The 25,201-nt window shown below is 43.9% G+C and overlaps 1 protein-coding gene and 1 long non-coding RNA gene across 3 annotated transcripts in view; one reads left to right on the forward strand and one right to left on the reverse strand.

Moving 5' to 3' along the window:
- Window positions 1-14,766, reverse strand: part of ANKH (ANKH inorganic pyrophosphate transport regulator) — a 132,607-nt gene extending 117,841 nt beyond the window's left edge. Inside the window, exon 1 of one of the 2 annotated variants that reach the window (XM_082234496.1) lies at window positions 13,766-14,766. In XM_082234496.1, coding sequence (XP_082090622.1) covers window positions 13,766-13,861 — 96 coding nt within the window. In that variant the 5' untranslated portion in view covers window positions 13,862-14,766. Of the gene's footprint in view, window positions 1-6,506; window positions 6,721-13,765 lie in introns of those variants that run through there. The other variant, XM_082234497.1, reaches the window with a different exon arrangement.
- On the forward strand, window positions 6,987-23,149 carry LOC309538878. The gene is made up of 2 exons (XR_014222439.1): window positions 6,987-7,139; window positions 22,776-23,149. It is a non-coding gene; the product is annotated as an uncharacterized lncRNA (long non-coding RNA).
- The last annotated feature ends 2,052 nt before the right edge of the window (window positions 23,150-25,201 follow it).

The raw sequence follows: 25,201 nt of genomic DNA on the forward strand, positions 1-25,201 counted from the left end.
TGAAAGGCCTACTTGGCCTTCACAATAGTCCCAAAAGGACATCTCCCTAATAATTCTCATGCTATGCAACTTCTGTGGCTCAGAATTTTCTACATATGAGCCATGGTGCAGAATACAAAGGTTTGCCTAGCGCTTTTTCCCATGTCCTAAATCAGGTCTGCACTAAAAGTAGCCATCTATTGCCAGACCAAAGGACTTAAGAAGTCACAGTCCTGGCCCAGCTGCCATGAATATGGGCAAGTCATAGAATAAATACCAGAGCTTCCTGTGTTTCATAAGGCACAAATGGCGTTGCTGGGTGAGACTGGGGGTCATCTAGGCCATGGGCAGGCAAACTAAGGCCTGGATCCGTCCCAATCGCCTTCTAAATCCGGCCCACGAATGGTCTGGGAATCAGCGTGTTTTTACATGAGTAGAATGTGTACTTTTATTTCAAATGCATCTCTGGGTTATTTGTGGGGCATAGGAATTCATTTATTTCCTCCCCCCAAAAAATATAATCTGGCCCCCCACAAGGTCTGAGGGACAGTGAATCGGCCACCTCCTGAAAAAGTTTGCTGACCCCTGTTCTGGGCCAACCGGATCCTTCTGGGAAACTTTTAACTTGAACATGAATACAACAACCCACTTCTAGTCACCTTCAAAGGAATACTGCACTAGAACATCGAGGTTCCATTTAGCCATTATGGGTAATGGGTATAGATAGACCCACCCATCCCCAAAGTGGTCTAATTCCTTTATTTAATGCCGTCTAATGAACTGTGAGCAAACACACACACACACCTTATGACAGTTTCCACCTCCATATTCATGAGTAAGGCACCAATTTATTGCTATCTGGCCCAGATATCTGGCCCAGGGCATTCACGTTGGGTGTGTGTTTAAAGCGACAACTCCCATCATCCATTACAATCAGCTAAGCTGGGTGGGGCTGATGGGACTTAGAATCATAGAATTGGAAGGGATCCCAAGGGTCATCTAGTCCAACCCCTTGCAATGCAAGGATCTCAACTAAGTTAGCATGACTTGTTAACCAACAGCAGATGGAGGGCAACATGTTGAGTAGGCCCAGAATATTATTACAGAAAAAGCACCTAATTAGACTTTGCAGGAAAAGGGGTTACTCTAGAACAGCCTTTCTCAACCTGTGGGTCCCCAGATGTTGTTGAAGTACAACTCCCATCACCCCTAGCTAGCAAGGCCAGAGCTCAGAGATGATGGGAGTTGTAGTCCAACAACATCTGGGGACCCACAGGTTGAGAACTGCTGCTCTAGAACCTTTGGTTAGAGCAGGCATCCCCAACCTGCGGCCCTCCAGATGTTTTGGCCTACAATTCCCATCATCGCTAGCTAACAGGACCAGTGGTCAGGGATGATGGGAGTTGTAGTCTCAAAACATCTGGAGGGCCAAAGGTTGGGGATGCCTGGGTTAGAGGCCAAACTAACATAACATTAACTGTGAAGTTCTGCCCTTAAATGCAGTGGGGACTACCCCCCACAAATTGCCAGACAGGGGCCTTGATCTTCACAGAATTGTAGAGTTGGGAGGGACCACAAAGATCATCTAGTGACCCTCTGCAATGCAGGAATCTTTTTTGCCCAATGTGGGACTCAAACCCACAACCCTCAGATTAAGAGTCTTGTGCTCTACCAATTGAGCTATCCCAGCTTTAGGCCTTTGCCTCGTGCTGTGGTTGTAATCCAGATGAGGACCCCCATGCACTGGGAGAAAGCCAGACAGACAGACTGCAATTCAAATTGGTCTGATCTGAATCAGGACTGAAGTGGGGACAAAGGGTTAAATTTACAGCATCCTACCACTGCTGCCAAAGAATTGATGCTTTTGAATTATGGTGCTAGAGGAGACTCTTGAGAGTCCCATGAACTGCAAGAAGATCAAACCTATCCATTCTGAAGGAAATCAGCCCTGAGTGCTCAATGGAAGGACAGACCCTGAAGCTGAGGCTCCAATACTTTGGCCACCTCATGAGAAGAAAAGACTCCCTGGAAAAGACCCTGATGTTGGGAAAGATGGAGGGCACAAGGAGAAGGGGACAACAGAGGATGAGATGGTTGGACAGTGTTCTCGAAGCTACCAGCATGAGTTTGACCAAACTGTGGGAGGCAGTGGAAGACAGAAGTGCCTGGCGTGTTCTGGTCCATGGGGTCACGAAGAGTCGGACACGACTAAACAACAACACCACTGCTGCCCATTTTATAGTCCAGATCAAGGACCACACCCCAGCCATTTGTGGGGTGAACACTCTGCATTCAGTGGGAGAACTACCATGCAGTTAAGTTCATGTTGGGTTGTGCTCTCACAGCTAAGCTAAAAAAATCATGAGGAGACATCCCCTAATCTAGAAAGAAACGAGAGAAAAGATGAACTCCACAAGAACTCCTGGTGTCCCCAGTAGTTCAGCTCAGTTTACATGACACAATCTCTCTTTCCCCCCCATCCATGGCCTAATTTAGATCCACGTTATCAGAAGACATAGCAACAGAATGTAACGTTACAAGCGGCCCGAAAGAAATGTAATCTAGTGACCTAGTTGCACATTAACAAAAAGTCCCATTTCACTATTTCAAAGGATAAGATGGCAAGGAACACGGAGCTCCTCGGGAGGATTGCAATGAGAAACTGTAGAGTTCGTTACCTTGTTCCGAGAGACAAAGAAACAGCTCTAAGGAAGCCACAGGAAATGTTTAAAAATATCAATAAAGCTCCGCAAGTGACCTTAATTATAACAAAACGAAACATCATTGCTGCCGGCAGCGACTTCGATTTGCAAAAGGTTGAGGCACACTGCATGAAACCTGGACACACGTTTCATATTCTGAAATACATGCTTTTAGGTAAAGGTAAAGGGACCCCTGACCATTAGGTCCAGTCGTGGCCAACTCTGGGGTTGCGGCGCTCATCTCGCTTTATTGGCCGAGGGAGCAGGCATTTGTCAGCAGACCGCTTCCGGGTCATGTGGCCAGCATGACTAAGCCGCTTCTGGCGAACCAGAGCAGTGCACGGAAACGCCGTTTGCCTTCCCACCGGAGTGGTACCTATTTATGTACTTGTACTTTTGACATGCTTTCGAGCTGCTAGGTGGGCAAGAGCAGGGACCGAGCAACAGGAGCTCACCCCGTTGCAGGGATTCGAACCGCCGACCTTCTGATCAGCAAGTCCTAGGCTCTGTGGTTTATCCCACAGCGCCACCAGTGTCCCTCATACATGCTTTTAGATAAGTGTTAAAAAAACCTGCCCACCTTCAGAGGAGCCAATCCCCTGTGGCGCTAATGAGTAACTAATCTAGGCATGCCTCTTGATTGATAGGAGGCAAGCCCAGAACACTGACTCACACAGAGATACAAGAGTCTCCTCCATGTCTGCGCATAGAAAGCTGAAATCTGCTGCTGAAATCTGACAGGAACCTTCCTCAGTGGCAATACCTCTCCCTGGTGTAATGTGTTCGTTTCCCTTATTAACAACATACAGGAGGAATTATAAAACATTAAATAATTAGCCGGAAGGGTATGTGGTTGTTTTTAAGTGTGTTTTTATTTCAATTGTATTTTCACTCCTTTGGGGTTTTTTTGGTGTGTGTTTTTGGCCACTCTGGGCTCACCTGAAAGGAAGGGCAGGATAGAAATTTAAATAACAACAACCACAACCATACCCAAGCAGAGGCTGTTTGTAAGGAGCCAGAACAACAAATAATCTTAGGATACTATCAATTCAGAAGCCTTATATTACTTGCAAGAGAAGAACGGTGCTTTTACAACAGTTCAAAATTTGGAAATTACTGGATTAGAGGAATCTGTAAGGCACCATACAGAACCCTGGTGTGTGTGTGGGGGGGTATTTTTTGGCAGAGGATATTAAATTATGACTATTAAGCCACTCCTAATGTCATGATATAAAATTCAAGTTAATGCTCCGCCACCAGAACACTTTACAATTCTAATTACTACTTTGGGTTATACAGAATGCACATTAACATGTCCAATTACACCTCCATCCTATAAATCTTCTGAGAGAAGAAGGGACACTAAGATGTTTCCTTCCATAAATGTGGGATGGGGAGGGGGAGGAACCAGCAAAGGAAACGTTCATTAAAAAATTAAGCGTAAGGTTTCTTAATAAAATTGTAATAACATCCTTGTAAGCTGTTTTTGTCCAAATGTTTGTGAGGGTGTTTCTGCTATGGGGCATCGCTTAACCAAACTCACTATATAACTGAGGCGAGAGATTTCTCTTATCCTGGGCCGAATCATCAGTGGTATCAAACTGGCCAGAAAACCCCATTAAATAAAAAAGTTTTTCTTTCTTTTTTTTAAAAAAAAATTTGAATTTTTCAGTTTTACATACACCAATATTTTATTTTTAAAATCCACCGCTTTTGGGGGATCTTTATGTTACGATTTCCCCCTCTTCTTGATAACTCCAATAAAAAGTTTTCTATCCCACCTATTCCACGTCGTTAATAATTTATTTTGAGATATACACACCCGTCAACATGCATGGACATGCGCCAAGAAACAAGCACACACATATACATAGGCGCAGAGTTGCGCCTGACATGGGGGGGCACTGATGTCACACGCAATCTGTGCCTGTATGTGACATCATGCGCATCGTGTGCGTGACGACCGTGTTCTAAGAATTCTAAGGTCTCAAATACAGAATAAATATTTATAAATGCACACATATCTAAATATATGAACCATGCGTCTGAAATAGTATGGGAGAGCAATCCTGAAGCCATTCTGACTCTCCCAATGACCTCAAATATTCCTCTGCTGTAAGGGAGGCAAATGGAGGGAAAGCCTTCCCATTGTCTTTTTGCTTGCAATTCCTGTCTTATGGGCATATTTGTGTATGAATAGGGTGAGCCTACGACCTGGACTCAGGAACTAAAGTATTAACCATCACAAAAGAATGGCCAGGCTGCCCAGGTAATGCAATCAGCGACCATTATCAGGTATCCTGCCAGACAGGATTTCTGCCATAGACCACCTCCTTTTGTGATGTATGTATGATGGGTTTTTTTTGGGGGGGGGTCTTTGGCTACAGGGTGGGCAATTTCAAAGGTCTATACAAGCACATGTGCACCATTGTTCAGGGTTATCCTCCTTCCTGGGTGTGGGGACCCTGTTGCAACAGTTCCTTGAATAAAGATCACGCTTACTAGCCGCTTTGCTTCTCAATATACTTTGGTTGGCCTCTGTTAATTTCTCCTATCAATAGGGAACCTACTTAAGGACTCTATACGGGCTCTTAAGGGAAAGGAAGCAGTTTTTCTTGTAACAACTGTTATAGGCTGCAATCCTGTACAGTGGTACCTCTGGATGCAAACCGGATCCGTTGCGGAGCCCCGTTCGAATCCAGACGCGAACGCAACCTGTGTCCGCACGTCGCCGCTTCTGCGCATGACATCATTTTGACCGACTGCGGCATGCACGAACGGTGAAACCCGGAAGTAACACGCTCCGTTACTTCCGGGTCACCACAGCACGCAACCTGGAAATACTTATCCCAAAGGTACTTCAACCCGAGGTATGACTGTACAGCCATACCTCGTGTTGCGTTAGGTTCATGTTGCGCCTTTTCGGCTTGCGAATGCAGCAAACCCGAAAGTGTATACTTCCAGTTTCGTCACACGTGTGCGCAGAAGCGTTCTGCGCGCTTTGCACATGCACAGAAGCGCTCTATCACACTCCGCACTTGCGCAGAAGCGCCAATCTATTTGCGGACTTTTCAGGGTGCAAACGGCACCCCAGAACAGATTGTGTCCGCAGCTAGTGGCACCACTGTATATACTTGCCTGAGAGCAACTCCCCGTGGGACTTGGCACTTTATACAAGAGGGAGGCCATTTTGTGCCCCTCAGAAATGGCGAGTGACCGCCAACGTGAGGGTCCATTTGGACCCGGGAGAAAGCAGGGTAGGGAGGGCTGAAGTGTGCTCTGCTGACGCACGAGGGGGCCAGGAACAGAAGGCGCCGCGCAAAGTGGTTGCCGCCCATACCCTTGAGGCATAAATCCCTGTTTTGCAAAGGAATCGAATGAATGGCAAAGCACTTGTGATCCGAATGTGTCCACAGGAAAGACTGCGACCAAATTAGTAGTGCCTTCGGGAAGCCAGAAGGAAACCTCAATCAGCCAAAGAATACATAATAATAATAATAATAATAATAATAATAATAATAATAATAATAATTTATTATTTGTACCCCGCCCATCTGACTGGGTTTCCCCAGCCACTCTGGGCAGCTTCCAACAAAATATTAAAAATACAACAAAACATCAAACATTAAAAACTTTCCTATACAGCGCTGTCTTCAGATGTCTTCTAAAAGTCAGATAGTCACTAAACCCAACAGCCATTTAAAAAGCAAACAAGTGGCCATTTTACCAATGGCTGTTTGGAGTAAATCTGAAAGTGACCGTCCCTGTGTAGAATCATAAGCAATAAACAGGCCAGATGCAATCATTTGATACATTTTCACTTACTTTGGCCTGTCAGCTTGTCAGTTGGATTTTCTTGGTGGCTGCTCCATCTCTCAAGTCCTTTTCAAAATATCCGCTCATTCTGTCACATTCTCCACTCTCCTTATTCAGAAAAACTGGAAAACGAAGCAATCTGACCTAACGAAACATTCAGCTGTCTTCCACTGCAGCTAAGCCAGCAATATTTCTCCGAAAAGCTCACATTTCTCGGCGTTCAGTTATGTATGAGCCAAATAGTAATATTTCAGCTACTGCTGGATTCATTCCAGGGCACCTTCTTGAGAATTATTCCAAACTGGCACAACGCAAGTGGAAGAAGGCCATTTTACAGTTATTTGAAATTATTTCCATCTTTCCTTTTACACTGAAAGGTTTGTAGGCTTCAGCTTTTTCTTCTGGGGTGTTGATTGTTACATCATTGCAATATACCCATGTCATCACAATATGCTGATGTCATCACAATAGAAAATTGTGACACTCTCTCCCACACAACCCCAAGTGTGCTTTCTGCACAGTTAAAATGCTCCCTTTGTTAAATCAACATCTGGCAGGGGAAAAGGATACAGAAGTTTTCAAGTTAACAGATAATCCTTCAGCATCCAAAATGATAAAAGCTGAATTGAGTTACCTGCTAAGGTAAGAAACTTTTGTAGCCCGATTCTAACCACATTTATTTAGAAGCAAGCCTCAAGTAATGTTACCAGGCCTTGCTTCCAAAGTAACCATTCTCAAGTCTCTGCCCTTAATCGGTTGAAGTTGAAAAGTTATCAGCCATTGTTTTAAAGCAGGCATACCAAAATGTAATACTATATATGCTTTTTTTAAAAAAAAAAAAATTATCTGACATAGTCAGTATAGCATGAGACTTTGGGGGGTCGTGGGTCTGGGACCCACATTGGTCAAAAGATGCCTGCATTTAATATTTTATGTTTTATCGTGTTTTTAATATTCTGTTGGGAACCGCCTAGAGTGGCTGGGCCCAGCCAGATGGGCGGGGTATAAATAATAAATTATTATCAAATTATTATTCTATGATTCTGTGATTCACACACTGCCATGTCCAAAACTAATAACAGAGGGTTATTTTGAGGCTTCTTCCTTGGGCCTTTTGCCATTTTGAATATTCTTATTATCGCCGAACATTCCTCCCCACTATCCCTCCTCAAATGTGTCATTTATTTATACGGTCTTACAATGGTGTCCAAACTTTTTTCAAAAAGGGCCAGATTTGATGAAGTGAAGGGCTGTGGGGGCCGGCGAAAGGGCCAACCAAAGTTATTAACCTTTTTTAGGATTGAAGTTGTTGAGCTTTTTTAATGATTTCACCCCAGGGTTGTTGCGCTTTTTTTGGGGATTGATGTTGTTGAGCTTCTTTTAGGCTTGGAGTTATTGAGTTTCTTTTAGGATTGAAGTTGTTGAGGTTTTCCCCCCCCCCCCCAGGAAATAAAATAAACTGCCACAGGTGCCGGATTAAATGGACCAGCAGGCCGGATTAGGCCCCCGAAATGGACTTTGGACATGCCTGGTCTATAGCAATACCTGCCATTTTGGGGCAGCTGCTTAGGCCTCATAATTCTGATGGGGCCTTACTGTTGCTGATACGTGTCCGGGGACTCTCAAATGGGGCACCTGTGGCCCTCCTATTTAGCGTCCCTAAAATGTTGTGAAAGGCCCAACATAGAGAGACCACCCATTATGGCTGCCTGGGACGCCCCTGTAGAGTGGACAGGTGCCCCTCCAGCCAAAAGCTGGTCCTATTGATTCAGGACGGATCAGTGCTAAAACTCTAGAGTCAACTGAATAACCAGATCTCAGATTTCTAAACATGCAACCATATTCATAACTCAGCATCACCAGGCTTCTTCTTGCTGTTGTTCCTGGCCCATGACAGTAAAAAAAAAATATGTGTGTGCATGTGCTTTCTGTAATGGTAGGTAGTGAAATGCTATGTGACAATGGACATTTACAATATCGGACACCCAGATGAGAAACATAGGCCTTGAGAATCTGGGGTGGGTGGGAATACGCAAGTTTGTTTTTATTTCAGGAGCACATTCCCCACAAGGGCACACAAGATAGCTCAGTTGCGTAGAGTGTGGCGCAGATAATGCCAAGGTTGCAAGTTTGATCCCTGTATGGGGAAGCTACATATTCCTGCATTGTACAAGCTTGGACTAAAGGATTCTCAAGGTCCCTTCCAACAGAGACCCCCGGGTATAGGATGGTATATACATTCAGTAAATAATAATAATAATAATAATAATAATAATAATAATAATAATAATAATAATAATAACTCTACAATCCTATGATTCTATGAAATCAGCTAGCTCATATAGCAGGCTAGCTATCATACAATGGCCTTGTTTATTTTACTCTGTTAAATAAGGCACAGTACAATGGTGTAGTAGACGTAAATTCAAGCACTTACAAGTATCTGGCTGCCACCACTGGCAACATAAAACTGAATTAGGTGGACCTTGCTCTGCAAAGCGATTCTTGTAAGAAGTGACTGATAACCCAGGAGTGTGAGGTGGTCACACTCTGAGCCAGTTATGCCTAATTCATTTGGCAATAAGAATAACTATACAATTCTATGATTCTATGAAAAGCAGCTAACTCATATAGCTGGCTAGCTATCACACAATGGCCTTGTTTATTTTACTCTGTTAAATGAGTCACAGTACAATGGTGTAGTAGACTTAGATTCTACCGAAGGAATTCCTAATATAGAGTAATTCTGCCTAAGGTAACATTAGTAAGAATACTACCAATAACAGGTAGAGGCACTGGCTGCCAACACGTGTCAGTATTTGAGAAAGTATAGCACAAACATTATTTGGTTGCACTTGCACATACTATGCTACTCTCAACACATCAAAACTACTGCCCCAATTGTTATAACCACCTCCATATAAGCCTGAAGCACTTGCGGTCCCAGGTAGGTGTTTGACAGTATTAGAAATTAGCCAGGTGCATTTTGTGACTGGTGTGGGTCAACTGCGACTACTTGGAGATCTATGGATGCCAGGTTTGCAACCGGGGAAAGCAAGATGTTACTTAAGAGAAGGAGGGTCTGAAATATTCTCCTTGAAGCTTGAATTTGTTTTATTCCGGATTGCTTTATTTGATGGTTTAAATGGGTTGTAAACCGTTTTGAAATTTGTTCTGTAAAATATAAAGCGGTGTAGAAATGATATGAATGACAGTAAATAAATTAATAATAATAATAATAATAATAATAATAATAATAATAATAATAAGCAACTCAATTTTAAAAACAAAACAGCACCTAGACATTCCATTGTGGCAACCATAAATTAGGTTTAAGGTGCCATTTGGAGGTTATAATAGATAGCTGAGTTTCTAACACTTGTTTTTTATATGCTGTAGCCAAAAAGAACTGTAGTTCAACACATAACTATGAAATTTATTGGTGATTGCTGCCAGTTTAGCTGGCTTTAAACAAAGGGCTTTCAGCCCCCCCCCCCCCCGCCGCCATCGCCCCCATAGCTACACAGAATAGAGGCAGTATACCTCTAAATACAGTGGTACCTCGGGTTACAGACGCTTCAGGTTACAGAAGCTTCAGATTACAGACTCCGCTAACCCAGAAATAGTACCTCGGGTTAAGAACTTTGCTTCAGGATGAGAACAGAAATCACGCCGCCACAGCACAGCAGCAGCAGGAGGCCCCATTAGCTAAAGTGGTGTCTCAGGTTGAGAACAGTTTCAGGTTAAGAACAGACCTCTGGATCACGTTCGCAACCAGAGGTATGACTGTTCCTAGATACTGAGGACAAAGAACAATGACCCAGTACTTAGCATTTACAAGTATCTGGCTGCCACTACTGGCAACATAAAACTGAATTAGGTGGACCTTGCTCTGAAAAGCGATTCTTGTAAGAAGCCAAGAATCGACTGATAACTCAGGAGTGTGGGGTGGTCACACTTTGAGCCAATTATTCCTAATTCATTTGCAACGCTTTCAGAAGTGCAGATGGGGCTGGCTATGGCTTCCTAGTTAGCTCTGCTTCAGTAAATTTGCAAGAAACCAGAAGGCACTAAAAGGTTATGAATTAAAAAAAAACAAACCACTGACATTTTCTCTCTTGATTGGGAGATTTTTTTTTTTTTTTTTTTTGTTCTTATAGAATAAACCCAGTTGGAATATACTGATACTTTTACTGGATCCCCATCTGTTGCTGTTGGGAGTGTGTGGACATTGTATGTTGTAAAGGACCTTTTTGCCAAGCAGAATGGGAAAAGGGATTAAGAACAGAGTAGGCACAGAAGCCAAATGCTTCCCCCCACCCTTCTCTTGAGATTCACATAACAAAATTCAACCAATTGCTCACTTGGATCTGTCAATGGTACTTTGGGGAGCAACAAGCTTAAAAGTAAACCTTGGATTGTTGGGTCACTGTAACAGTCTCCCAGGTACCCCAGTAAGATGTTATGGTTGAAGTGGAATTGTTATACGAGGCCATTATCTACCTAATAGATTTAGAGGAGAAAAATGTACTGTACTTCTCTAACTTTGCATGCCTTGCTTCCCTTTCAAGCATCTTTATTATGTTCAGTTGGGGCGGGGGGGGGGAAGAATGAGATAAAGAATTATTTGAGTCTACAAACAGTAAAAATAGGTTTGTGTGTGTTCTGTATAATAACAGCCTACTGAAAGTCTTAAGTGTAAGAAGCCACATGTAAAAACCATATACATATCACATTGCGATTTCCATCCCAGCCCATAATCCCCATTAACTCCCACTATGATGCTATGAAGTGCCCTGTAGTCAAAAATGCATCTTCTTCCTCCTCCCAGAAAACTCAAGATCAGTTAACACAAATTAGTTACACATCAGCACGCTATAACTACCATTTTGCAACTACGCTTTCCATTTTCAATACATCCTTAAAAAGGAAGGGAAGCAGTTTCTCATTCATACTGCGAACTGTTGAGTACAATCCTTTCCTGAGAGTAAGCCCCATTGAATTCAACAGAGCTTGCTTCTGAGTATATCTATGTAGGATTGCGCTGTGAGATGAGGAACTCAGAAGGGCAGCAGCTGGCCTGGATGAACTGATAAGGAGTCACCACTGGGTGACTTAATGTGGAATACAATATTGTGCTCTTAAGGATGTGACGCAGGGCTCCCCCCTCCTCAGTGGCTCAGAGGGAGGAAAGCATGGGGAAGTACAAGTCACACCTTTAACACACATGCATTCTGGGGGATTCTTTTTCCATTCACTTTTTTGAATGAACCAGCAGTTGAAAACATGAGCTACCTAGGAGGTGCATCAACCTTTGTTCTCTAGCTTTTGCTAATCACTTACACAGAGTTTCGTGCAGTCCAAAGAGTACTTAACACTGCCTAATGAGTGATGCTGCCCTGGTCAACTGAGCAGTAACACAAAGGGAAAAACACTCTGCTGCTCATCAACACAGCAGTATCAAATAATGCAAATATCAAGGAGCTCCAAGTTAGCACTCTGGCACTTAAAGGAATAAGGGCTATTTTACACATGGCACAGCAACAAACCTGGGTTTGCAAAAGCGGATACATGTGGCAAAAAGCCAGACACAGTCCTAGCACTCCAATGAAGATGCTGGATATGAATTTCTTTAAACACCTGTTCACCACATTCATGCTTGACATTTTTTGGTGTATATTAAATATAAATATAGTAGTATACCTTTTATAAAACCACTATAGTATGTGAAGCATCTCTGGTGGGTACAAACTCCTGAAAATTACAGGGGCTTCCCAGCTCTCCCACTGTGATTACTTCATTGACCTAAGAGAGTGTTCATGTTGCTACTCAGCACAGGAACCAAGCAAGCAGACATATAAAGCTGAAATGCACACAGTTGTTTACTGCAGAAAACTACCAGAAAACCATTTCTCTAACTTATCCTGCAACTAAAGAATAACAGGCCCGGCTAATGCTAATACTATAGGATTAAAACAATAGGCTTTCAAAGTCTACTCTGTAGAAAACAACGTTTGCACAAGTCCTAACAAGCAAGGCCTCACTTCTAAGCAGAAGCGTTTGGCAGCATGATCCCTTTCCAGCTTTCCTCCCCACCCCCCACCCCACTGCACTCACTCTCTCCTAATGCTATTATTACACAGCATCTTCAGTCATCCAAGGGCAGCTTAAGTCAAGCAAGCAGAGCTGACACCTTCCCACCACAGGCTCATTGGTGGCTGAAGGGGTTAGAGCATCACCTGCTTTTCTGTGAAGGGAGGGGGGAGACCATGAGTAGGGGAAAATAATATGGATGCCTGCAAAAAAGTTTAGCGCCTTCAGTCCTCACCCACAACCACAACTCCCCAGGAGGAGGGGGAAATCAGCAATTAAGGGCAGGCTCATTTGGGATTACTGTGAGACTTGCTTCCGAGTAAACATACACAAGCTTGAGCTGTGAGCAAATGAATTTCTAAATGTTTCTGTAAAACAACGTCCGTGCAACACCCATAATAACCACCTCCAGCCTGAGCATTATTTAGCACTAATAAACAATGGACCTGACATCCGCCCAGATTGCAGAAACTCAGCCGAGGTGTCCTATTAAAGGTATGTACGCGTAGCCAGTACTTAGTGGCATTCCAAATTACATAATTCTTCTGTGAGCAGCTTTTCAGGCCTTTGCTGCATCCCCAGTAACACTGATGCCTGGAGCATCCCCAGTAACATTGATGCCTAAGAGCCTGGAGAATGAAAAGCACATACATTGGATAACAGCAAAAAGACGCAGGAAGATGAATGGCTGTTTTGCATTTCCAATCGTGGCCTGAATCAGCCCCCAAAGCAGGTCGGCTGTGCCTTCCTCAGAGTGTTATATCACCCCCCCTCCCTCTGGTTGCTTTTTTGCATTGCACACCCCCTCCAGCCCATCCCTACAATCCATCCCCACTCCGCCCCGCGCCTGGTCTCTGTTCCTTGCATGTTCTGGAAAAGGAAAGCCGGCTGGCTTCTGACATTCAAACATCCAGCCAGCGCTTTGTTGCTCTCAGCCAGAGCTTCTGGGCTCCCGAGGAAAAGGAGTGCGCTGCGCGTTTTGTCATCACTCAGCATTAGGGAGCCTAAAAATAGACCGGGCAAAAGCACCGTAGCAACCTTGCAGGCGATTTGCATCGCCCAGCGACGGCTTCCTTTCCCTGGGAGTACGCAGGAAAGAGTTGCAAGTAAAAATAAAAATAAATCCATAAACTAAAAAAGAATGGGCGGCTATCTGGCCGCGGGTGGCCTCTTACCTGCTCCCCGAAGTCGATGGCTATGTTGGTGATGCCCAAAGGGACCAAGAAGCGGATCAGGGGCCAGTAGTTAGTGAGCGCCGGAAATTTCACCATAGTCCCAGCTGCGCGGTGACCCCAAACACATCTGCCGCAGCGGGGAGGCTGCAAGGTGGGAAGGCGGTGAAGACGAAGGCAGGAAGGGAGAAGCCAGGCGCTTCTTTACCGAAGAGCCTTGTGGCTTTGCCGGCAGAGAAGGCGATGGTGCGCCCAGGCGGAGGCAACGGCAGCAAGTGAGCGCAGCAGCTCCTCTCGCGTCCGCCTCCCTGCTGGTCTGGTGCGCCGGGTGTCTGTGCTGCTCCCTTTAGCAAGAAATCCCAAAGACCAAGTCCATCCCTGTCGCCGCCGCTGCTGCCGCCGCTGCCCTCCTCCCACACAATGGTGATCCGCTGCTGGTGGAAAAAAAAAGAGGAGGGACGCCGCCGCCGGCACCAGCACCATCGCCGCCAGAAATTTCTCTGGGCACTTTTTCCATTATCAAGAACCCGGAGGGCAAAAAAAACAAACAGGCGCGCGTAATTGCGCTTCGCTTTTGCGCCTCGCCTTGGTTTAGGCGAGCCGGCTGCAGGAAGAGGATGGGAGCCGCGGGGAGGGCGGCAAAGAAAACAAACCACCACCACCCATCACCGGCGCACAGATCAGACAGGATCTGCCCGGCTGCCTGTCGTCCTCCTACACCACCACCTCTTCTCCTTCCTCCGCCTCTTCTTTCTCCCGGGTGAGCGGTGGGGAGGGGAGCGGATGAGTTTGCTTGCTGCTGCTGCTGGCGGCGGAGGAAGAACCGTAAAGCAGGCTAGAGGAGAGGCCGTTCAACACACGCACATAAGCAGGCCCTGCTCTTTTGAAATTAAAAAAAATTAAATGTTATTTGGGTTGCTGCTCTGCCAGTGCTCCAGAAGCACGTGGCCTTCTTTGGCACAGGCTCGTTGCTTATCTTTTCTCTCTCTTTCTCTCCCCTCCCTCCTCTTTCCCCTAAAGAGGAAAAGTAAAGAGAAAGAGAGGCTTTATTTAGCTGCTGCTGCTCCTCCTATCGCCGGAGCCCGGGCACAGCATCAGCCTCCGGCTTGCAGGCTGCCTTGCGCGCTGCAGAGATGAGCGTAGGCCAAACAATGCTCTAGGAGTGCCAAAGAGGGTTAAAGAGCGCGCCTTCGCAGGATCGGGACCAGCGTTTGTATTGGCACCAAAAGCAGGCAAGCCAAATGTATCTAGAAGGTCATAAGGAGGGCCAGAAGGCAGCCAATCCTTATTTCTGGGTTTTGTTCCCAAGATCTGGTCTTCAGAGTTACAGTATCTCTGTTCAATGGAGGTATCTCAGCCAGCTTTCCTTAGGTGGACCAGGAATTCATTTAATCTTGTTTATTGTTTAAATAACAGTTAGTGGCCATCACAATGTCTTATGGTAGAGAAAGACTCCACTCCCTTAGGAACATTGTGTCTCAGAAAGGATTGTGTTGTTACAATTATTGTGAAAAATCTCAATCTCAAACCAAAAACATTTGTAACACCAGTTGTACACAGTGTTTCCAAAGGACCAATCTTAAGGGTTTGTTTAAATATATTATCATTATTTATTAAATTTGTATACCGTCTTTCATCCATAGATCTCTGGGCAGTTCACAACATAAAATTACAAGATAAAAAAGCACAAAATGCATAATAAAAACATAAATACGGACAAAACCAACCAATAACCCATCTCTCCCATATATATATTTATCATGGAGTTTCTCTTCAGTTTTGTTAAATGGGACAGAAAGTGAGTAAGAGAGTTTTAAAATGGTATCATATCGGAAAAACATTGTGACTATTTTCTGGAGCAGAATTAATCTATTATATTGTAACGTTTTAATCACCACCACACCAAAATATATTTCTTCATCTAAGATGCTGGGGATACTGCCAGAACTACATTTGAGCTAGGTATCATCAGGTCGAGAACTCAGCTCTAAACTGTTTAAAGTAGGGGATGCATGTATACAGTGAGTAACTGCATCTAGCAGTGTGTTCTTATACATCTGTCTACTTAGAAGTATACTGCATTCAGTTCTGTAACACTCCAAGTAAGGATATAGTGCAGCCTAGGGGTGCAATCCTGTGGACACTTAGTAAGTTCCATTGAATGCAGTGGGTCTTACTGCAGACTGAAAGGATTGGTGGTTGTATCAATCCCAGTGTTTGAAGTGGGATTCAGTCGGCGGTTCAAATCCCCGTGACAGAGTGAACTCCCATTGCTCTGTCCCAGCTCCTGCCAACCTGTTGCTGTTGTTTAGTCGTTTAGTCGTGTCCGACTCTTTGTGACCCCATGGACCAGAGCACGCCAGGCACTCCTGTCTTCCACTGCCTCCCACAGTTTGGTCAAACTCATGCTGGTAGCTTTGAGAACACTGTCCAACCATCTTGTCCTCTGTCGTCCCCTTCTCCTTGTGCCCTCAATCTTTCCCAACATCAGGGTCTTTTCCAGGGAGTCTTCTCTTCTCACGAGGTGGCCAAAGTATTGGATCCTCACCTTCAGGATCTGTCCTTCCAGTGAGCACTCAGGGCTGATTTCCTTCAGAATGGATAGGTTTGATCTTCTTGCAGTCCATGGGACTCTCAAGAGTCTCCTCCAGCACCATAATTCAAAAGCATCAATTCTTTGGTGATCTGCCTTCTTTATGGTCCAGCTCTCACTTCCATACATCACCACTGGGAAAACCATAGCTTTAACTATACGGACCTTTGTTGGCAAGGTGATGTCTCTGCTTTTTAAGATGTCTAGGTTTGTCATTGCTTTTCTCCCAAGAAGCAGGCATCTTTTAATTTCGTGACTGCTGTCACCATCTGCAGTGATCATGGAGCCAAAGAAAGAAAATTCTCTCACTACCTCCATTTCTTCCCCTTCTATTTGCCAGGAGGTGATGGGCCCAGTGGCCATGATCTTAGTCTTTTTGATGTTGAGCTTCAGACCATATTTTGCGCTCTCCTCTTTCACCCTCATTAAAAGGTTCTTTAATTCCTCCTCACTTTCTGCCATCAAGTTTGTGTCATCTGCATATCTGAGGTTGTTGATATTTCCTCCAGCAATCTTAAGTCCGTCTTGGGATTCATTCAGCCCAGCCTTTCGCATGATGAATTCTGCAAATAAGTTAAATAAGCAGGGAGACAATATACAGCCTTGTCATACTCCTTTCCCAATTTTGAACCAATCAGTTGTTCCATATCCAGTTCTAACTGTAGCTTCTTGTCCCACATAGAGATTTCTCAGGAGACAGATGCCAACCTAGCAGTTTGAAAACATGCCAGTGCTAGATAAATAGGTACCACTGCGGTGGGAAGGTAAACGTCATTTCCGTGTGCTCTGGCACTCGTCACGGTGTCCCGTTGCATCAGAAGCAGTTTAGTCATGCTGGCCACTTGATCCAGAAAGCTGTCTGTGGACAAACACCTGCTCACTCGGCCTGAAAATGAGATGAGCGCCACAACCCCATAGTCGCCTTTGACTGGACTTAACCGTCCAGGGGTCCTTTACCCCTTTTTAATGTCCTGGGTGGGGAATCACATTGTCCTTCACCTTGGACAGCAAGATATCTTTGAGCAAGAGGCCTAAATGGATCTCACTTCAAGGCAAGGCTTCTGTTTAAAGGTATGTTGGAATATGCAATCTAACCTCTGAACAAATGATTTGAAGGTACATCTGTATGCAGCCTAAGCTCTGAACAAATCTTTAAATGGGCAATTTTCATTGCAGAAGTAGGTCAATATTGGACTTGCGATTTCTAGTCCAATAAAACTTTTTCATCATTTGGAAAGGAATCCCTGGCTAACAATAATTGTTTTTTAAACAATTATTTTTTATTTAAAAAAACACACCAATGTGGACATGCACTGTCCTTGCTGAAAAGGCATGCCTTCTCTGCAGTTTGCATGTGTGTGTGTGTACGTGCATGCACTATTCCTTTATTTATTTAAAGCATTTTTTACCACACCCTTCAGCTGAAAAAGGTTCCCAGGACATCTTTCAAAGAGCAATAAGTTGACTTGCAATCTAAAAGATATGACACAAAAGGAAAAGAAATCAGGATGGGAGAAAGTAAATACTAGCACTAGTTCTTCGTTACAAGATGACACCTCTGGCCTCAAAGGCAAATAAACTCGCTATCATGGGCTGCTTGCAGTTCAAAACGAAGCTGTGGATGGCCTCCAATAAGTAATCTTGCATCATGACCTTCTGTTCGTTACAGGGCCGTTGGTTCCTGTGGCGTGTGTAGAGAGACGGGAAGGAGGGTGGGCAAAAGTGACTAGCCAAGCTGGCAAAAGCTGCAGCAAGTACATATCCTCCAACATTTCTCAGGGGGAAATAGGGGCGTCCTATACAGTGGTGCCTCTGGTTACGTACTTAATTCATTCCGGAGGTCTGTTCTTAACCTGAAACTGTTCTTAACCTGAAGCACCACTTTAGCTAATGGGGCCTCCCGCTGCTGCCGTGCCGCCGGAGCACGATTTCTGTTCTCATCCTGAAGCAAAGTTCTTAACCTGAAGCACTATTTCTGGGTTAGCGGAGTCTGTAACCTGAAGCGTATGTAACCTGAAGTGTATGTAACCCGAGGTACCACTGTATTATAATCATCATCATTGCTTTTTTTTCAGCCAGAACTTGCTAGAATTCAGTTCTGGCACCTCTCAAGTGGCTGCCATTGCCATTATAAAAGAACGAGGGAGGTGTTCATATGAGTTCTGGCACTTCTTTTGCTAGAAAAATGGCAATAATAATTATAACCCGCCCATCTGACTGGGTTGTCCCAGCCACTCTGGGCAGCTTCCAACATATCTAAAAACACGATAAAACGTGAAACATTTAAAAAACCTCCCTATACAGGGCTGCCTTCTAAAGGTTGCGTAGTTACTTCTCTCCTTGGCTCAGGGGTTGCATAACTCCATACCCTCCAACATTTCTCCAATGAAAATAGGGACGTCCTAAGGAAAAGCGGGACATTCCAAGATCAAATCAGAAACTGGGATGGCTTCTGTCAATCCGCAACTGTACCTGGAAAATAGGAACAGTTGGAGGGTCGCGAGTGGAGATGGCAAATACAGCAGTTCACCCTGCTGTCTGCTGCTGCTTCTCTTCCTCCCAGCCAGGCAGCTGATTCCAATAATTCAGCATTATTTTCTCATTTAAAAATAATATCTTCTGTTCTACTGGTTTTATTTCCATCACAGATTGATGTAGATTTAATTAGCTAATCGATTAACAGTGTACTCTTCTGCATGTTTACTCAGAAGCCCGTCCAACTGAGCTCAGCAGGGCTTACTCCCTAGTAAACAACTTTAGGATTGCTCTGATGGAAAATCAACTCAGGTTTCGGTAACCAAGTGACAGCGCCAGTTAATATTTGTTCTCCTTTCACGTTGTGAGGAACACAGGAAGAGAAGGGAAACTTCCTACCAAAATGAGGCAGAGTGAAGTGGCCACCTCAGCCTGACGGTGCGGTCAGAGAATAGAGAATATGTTGTAAACAAAAAATGCCCGTTTCCCTTATGGGGTATCCAAGAGCCCATATAGTCCTTACATAGGTTCCCTATTGGTAGGAGAGAATAACAGAGGCCAACCAGAGAATATTGAGAAGCAAAGCAGCTAGTAAGCTTGATCTTTATTGATCTGTTGCAACAGGGTGCTCCCCTCACCCGCAGGAGAGGAGGAAGAACCCAGAACAATGGCGTGCAATGTCTTATAAAGACTTTTGAAATTGCCACCCTGTAGATCAAGACCACCCCTAGAAACATCATATATACATCACAGAAGGGGTGTAACCTGAGACCACCCCTCAGATACATCATACCTACATCACAGAAAAGGCGGTCTAAACAGAAATTTGAATGTTGTTTTTTGTTTATCTCCTGTCTGGCAGGTTACTTGATTGGATTGCCTGGGAAACCTGGCCAGTCTTTTGTAATGATAAATACTTAGTTCCTGGGCCAGGTCACAGGCTCACACCCTCTTCATATCTTAAATGTGCCCTTGTGAAGGAAAAGACAATGGGAGGTTTCCCACTTTGACCTTGCAGAGAAAACATCAAAATGGTTCCAAAGTCGGTCTTCCTGTGCTGATCTATGTACGTGCTTGGTTGGTACGCTTATGAACATTAAAATATATCTAAGACCTCATAATTCCTATCACAAATACAGCTACAAAAATCGTCCTGTGCCCCCAAACCAACCCACTATATTCTCAGACAATGGAGGATGCTGTCCCAATGTTGATGTGAGAGTCCAAGCAGCACATACACTGGAAAAGGGCTGCTATCTTGTCTTTCACCTCAAGCAGCAAAAGGTGTTGATCCAGCCTTGATTTCAAATCCACAAATAGGAAAATCCCAGCTTTGCCCTTGATGGCTCTTTCCAACAGGCAGACAGTTTCAGCTTCAAGGCACAGATATATTTTCAAATTCATTGTTGCTGCATTTAGTCAACATGGTGTTTTAAGGACAGGACCTTATGACACAAGGAAGAACAAGCATTCCCAATCCCCTGTTCCTGCAGAAAACGTTAATGCAGTGGGAAGCAGGCAGAGCATTTGCACATCAAGGCGATGTGTCCTAACCATTTTCTAACGGGACGCGGGTGGCACTGTAGTCTAAAGCACAGAGCCTAGGGCTTGCCGATCAGAAGGTCGGCAGTTCAAATCCCCGCGGCGGGGTGAGCTCCCATTGCTCAGTCCCTGCTCCTGCCAACCTACCAGTTTGAAAGCACGTCAAAGTGCAAGTAGATAAATAGGTACTGCTCCGGCGGGAAGGTAAACGGCGTTTCCGTGCGCTGCTCTGGTTTGCCAGAAGCGGCTTAGTCATGCTGGCCACATGACCCGGAAGCTGTACGCCGGCTCCCTCGGCCAATAAAGCGAGATGAGCACTGCAACCCCAGAGTCATCCGCGACTGGACCTAATGGTCAGGGGTCCCTTTACCTTTAACTTAAGCTGCCAGTTCTCCCCTGCACACATCCCCCACTTGTTAATGTGTTGGTTTTCCTCTAGAGGGGCTCAGAAACAAACAAACAAATATAAGCCCAGCAGAACTGGTTAACAAGTTGTGGGATTTGTAGAGGGAATTCTGTGAGCACAGGAGGAGTTAAAAATTAAAACAATCCCACCTGCCAGTCCTCTCCTGTAGCAGTTCCTGCTCCCATATTCCTGGCATGCTTTTGTGAACATTTAAGTGTACCCAAAGTATGTCATAAAGGACATTTATACCTAAATATGTAATATGCTAAGGGACGCGGGTGGCGCTGTGGTCTAAACCACAGAGCCTATGGACTGCCGATCGGAAGGTTGGCAGTTCAAATCTCTGCAACGGAGTGAGCTCCTATTGCTCTGTCCCAGCTCCTGCCAAGCTAGCAGTTCGAAAGCATGCCAGTGCAAGTAGATAAATAGGTACCGCTGTGGCAGGAAGGTAAACGGCGTTTCCACGTGCTCTAGTTTCCATCACAGTGTTCTCTTGCACCAGAAGCGGTTTAGTCATGCTGGCCACATGACGCAGAAAGCTGTCTGTGGACAAACGGTGGCCCCATCCAGGGGTCCTTTACCTTTAAAACAAAAAACAAAAAAACCAGGCAGCATTCTGTAGCTGTGGTATGGCCAGCAAGGCTAATGGTTCATGGAGATTAGGATCCTCTTTTTCTGCAATAAAAAGAGGATAACATGTTTAATTTATTTGTATGGAGCTCAAAGACAAGGACAGTTACAAAACCAAATACAGCTGATATTTGCATTTGCGTGTTGTCATTAGTCAGTGTTCCAGACCTTGTTTGGTAAAATGTAGATAAGGCTGTCCTATTGTAAAACCCTCTACACTGGAAGCTGAAAAGTCTTATCTAAAGAATGAACATCTTGGAGTACTTAAAAAAAAAAAAAGAACTCAAGAACCTTCTAGAGAAATAGAGATTTCCTAATGAAAGAAATCTTTTGCTCTTTTTAATCCATTTGGTTCGACTCTTAATGGTAAAATTGTGCCAATATTAATTACAAACATAACAAATATATTGAGAATGAGTCCCATTTAAATAAATGGACCACATTAGTTGCAGATAGCTTAAAGGTGCAATCCTGTGCACACTTACATTTGAGTAAATCTCACCCAACACTTTGGGAGTTGCATTTTAATAAACATGGATAGGAATGCACTGGGGAGCTCATTATTTTTAAGGATACGTATGTGCAGTTAAATATCTGCAACTTGTTTGTCACAAGACAAATAACACTCGCGAGGCCCCTATCAATAACTCTCAGAGAGGACGCTTACCTGTTTTCCTTTTGGTACACACAGTGAATTCTATTTGACCAAAGTGAAATCAGTTTCACTTTCAAGGTTCCTCTTCAAGCAAATCATCTGAGGATATTCAAAAGAATTAAAAAGTTTATCAATAAGACTGGAAAAATTATCAGGAGTTTCCAGTGTCACCACCTGTCATTGAATAATAATAATAATAATAATAATAATAATAATAATAATAATAATAATAATAATAATAATTTATTATTTATACCCCGCCCATCTGGCTGGGCCTCCCCAGCCACTCTGGGCGGCTTCCATAAAAACAAAAAATACAGTAAAATATCACACGTTAAAAACTTCCCTGAACAGGGCTGCCTTAAGATGTCTTCTGAATGTCAGGTAGTTGTTTATCGCTTTGACATCTGCTGGAAGGGCGTTCCACAGGGCGGGCGCCACTACCGAGAAGGCCCTCTGCCTGGTTCCATGTAACCTCACTTCTCGCAATGAGGGAACCACCAGAAGGCCCTCGGCGCTGGACCTCAGCGTCCGGGCAGACTGATGAGGGTGGAGACGCTCCTTCAGGTATACTGGACCGAGGCCGTTTAGGGTTTTAAAGGTCAGCACCAACACTTTGAATTGTGCTCGGAAACGTACTACGTAATACCTAAAGCAAACCTGAATTTGGGAAGTCTCAATGGGCTCCCAAAATTTATTGTGTGTTTTGCAGAGCCCTTGATAAGCAGAAATAATTGCTGTGTCGGCCTCCGGTTAAAAACAATACACTTCAAAATGGCGAATAAACTATATTTCAATCTTCCCTGGCTTTGAGAAATCACTGGTGCCAAATAAGTGACTTGCTAAGTCAAAAGAAGAAACAACGTGTTCTATCCTTGATGCCACAAGGATTTGTATATGGAACTGTGTCGTCTGAGTCAAGGCTTTCCTTTGAGATAATTTTGCAGTTTATGAACAACCACAGAAACTCAGGTTTGTAAACAAGGGTGTTCATATTGTTATGCTCTTTTAGAGCCTCAGATTAACAAGGGTGGAATTCATTGTTAAATTAAATGCTTCCTTTCTAAGGCCAAGCTATCCTCCAAACCTGTTTGGGTGGCCAGCTTGGTGAGCTATAGAGGGTTTCCAACAAGTTGTCCGGACACCTCTGTGCACGTCTCACCTTCTGAAAGACGGCCTGCCGCCATATTTCCTGCCAAATCCTTCTTTAATCATGCGAACTTGGGGAACAGCCTCCCCAAAATGCAGAAAACATTTGTGGCAGAGGGACAATATCTAAAAAAGTAACTTCTTTACAAAATAAAAATGGGTGGATTGAGGACTGAAAATGAGTACAATGTCCCACATCCTCTGAAAATTCTGTCCTAGCTATGAAAACAGCTTTACCATAGAATATAGAAAAGTGGAGGGGACCCTCCCCCCCAATGACTTAATGATGTCTACCTGAGATTGCAGAAACTGGGTCAAGGAGGAATCACTTGTCAGCCAGCAATAAGAGGCTGGAGAGCTGGGTGGACGTTGCAGAAAACAAAATCAGGGACTTTGCTGCCTGAAGTAAACAGCAGACATTCCACTTTAACTCATAAGTGGGACAATTTGTCAGAGTGTACTTTAACATCTATTTTCATAGACCACAAAGCAATCCGGTATGCCAGGTTCTGAAAGATGACTTCATTTTGCATCCTAATCTCTATAAGCCATCAACACACAGCAAAGGTTGCTTCCTTGCTGCCACCATAATCCTATTTCCCGTATTGGTGTTTCAAGAACCACAATACCCAAATGGGAGTTAGGCTCAACTGTTTTAATCCACCTGCTTTGTACTTTGCTAGACCTTGTCATCAGCAAGAGAACATTGACAAATTTTGTAAATGTCCCAAAATTCCCTTTTTAACATCATAGGTTGTCTGGTTGGCCTGTTGACTATTTTCTTCCTCCAGTGCTATAATCAGGGCCGGCTCAAGCATAAGGCAACATGTGGCAATTGCCTCAGGCGGCAAGATCCACAGAGGCAGCAGATCCCAACATAGACCCATAATCCCCCCGCCCTTGTTCCTGATTTAGATATTCACTCACACCTTCTTCTTTGGTAGGGAGGCGAGTGCCATTTGGCGGTTTGCCTCAGGCACCAAAATTCTTGGGCCAGCCTTGACTGCAATGGAGATGATGTAACTGCAGGAAAAAAAAAAAACTCAAAGCATACTGGAATCTTAATTCATACCTGAGAAAAACTATGGAGTAAAACTGTATTTTTTAAAAAAGCAACAACACCACCCCAACTTCCAACATGGAATGTGACTGGGTTTTATTGGTAAAAGCCAGTGATAGTAATGCAGATTAATTTTGAGAGAACTGTTAATTGCTTCACGATACTTTCTTCAAACATTATTTTCATATAGGTTGACTTATATTAATAATTAGAACAAACACACTCCTTTTCAGGAACCTTCCCCAATGAAACTGACAATCCTCATATTCTATTAAAATATGTCCATTTTAGTTCTGAAAATATCTGAGAATCAAGAGTATCTCAAAATCTTCTGTGAGCATAGGAAACTGTTGTTAGAGATTGGGGGAAGTGGCCAGGTTTTTCAATATGTGTTCAGTGACCCTTCACTACAGTAAAAAAATAATATTAATCTGTTCCCAAGAAAAGCAGAAAATTCACCTCCCAAGAAAAGCAGGAATGTAAGCAAATACACCAGACTCTGTATAAAAGACAGGAATGGAAAAATCTGTCAGCTTTGGTTCTCTCAGTTTCTCCATCTTTCCCCATTGTACATTCAGTTCTCCACAATTCTGCAGCAATTTGGGATTTAGAAAAAAAGAATCCTCATGAAAATTCATCAATGAAATTAGTGCAAATTTCTCCTAATAAGTACATTTTTTTGTATGCCGTTTTGACGAATGTACCTAATTTTGCCAGCAATTTCCCCCAAATATAATGCATTTTTGAAAACGTTTGGTTGGGGAACTGCATCACAAAATTCAGATAAGTGCTCATTTAAAAGGATGCCAGTATTTTGTTTCTCACATTGTTTTGGAAGGTATGAGTGTGGTACATTTGCCTTTAAATGTGAACTGAATTAAATTATTCCCGTTTCCCTAATGAGAGATAACAGAGCAGTTTACTTGGGG

Source organism: Podarcis vaucheri (genome assembly GCF_965113315.1).
Source record: "Podarcis vaucheri genome assembly, chromosome: 8".
Classification (NCBI taxonomy): Eukaryota; Metazoa; Chordata; class Lepidosauria; order Squamata; family Lacertidae; genus Podarcis; species Podarcis vaucheri.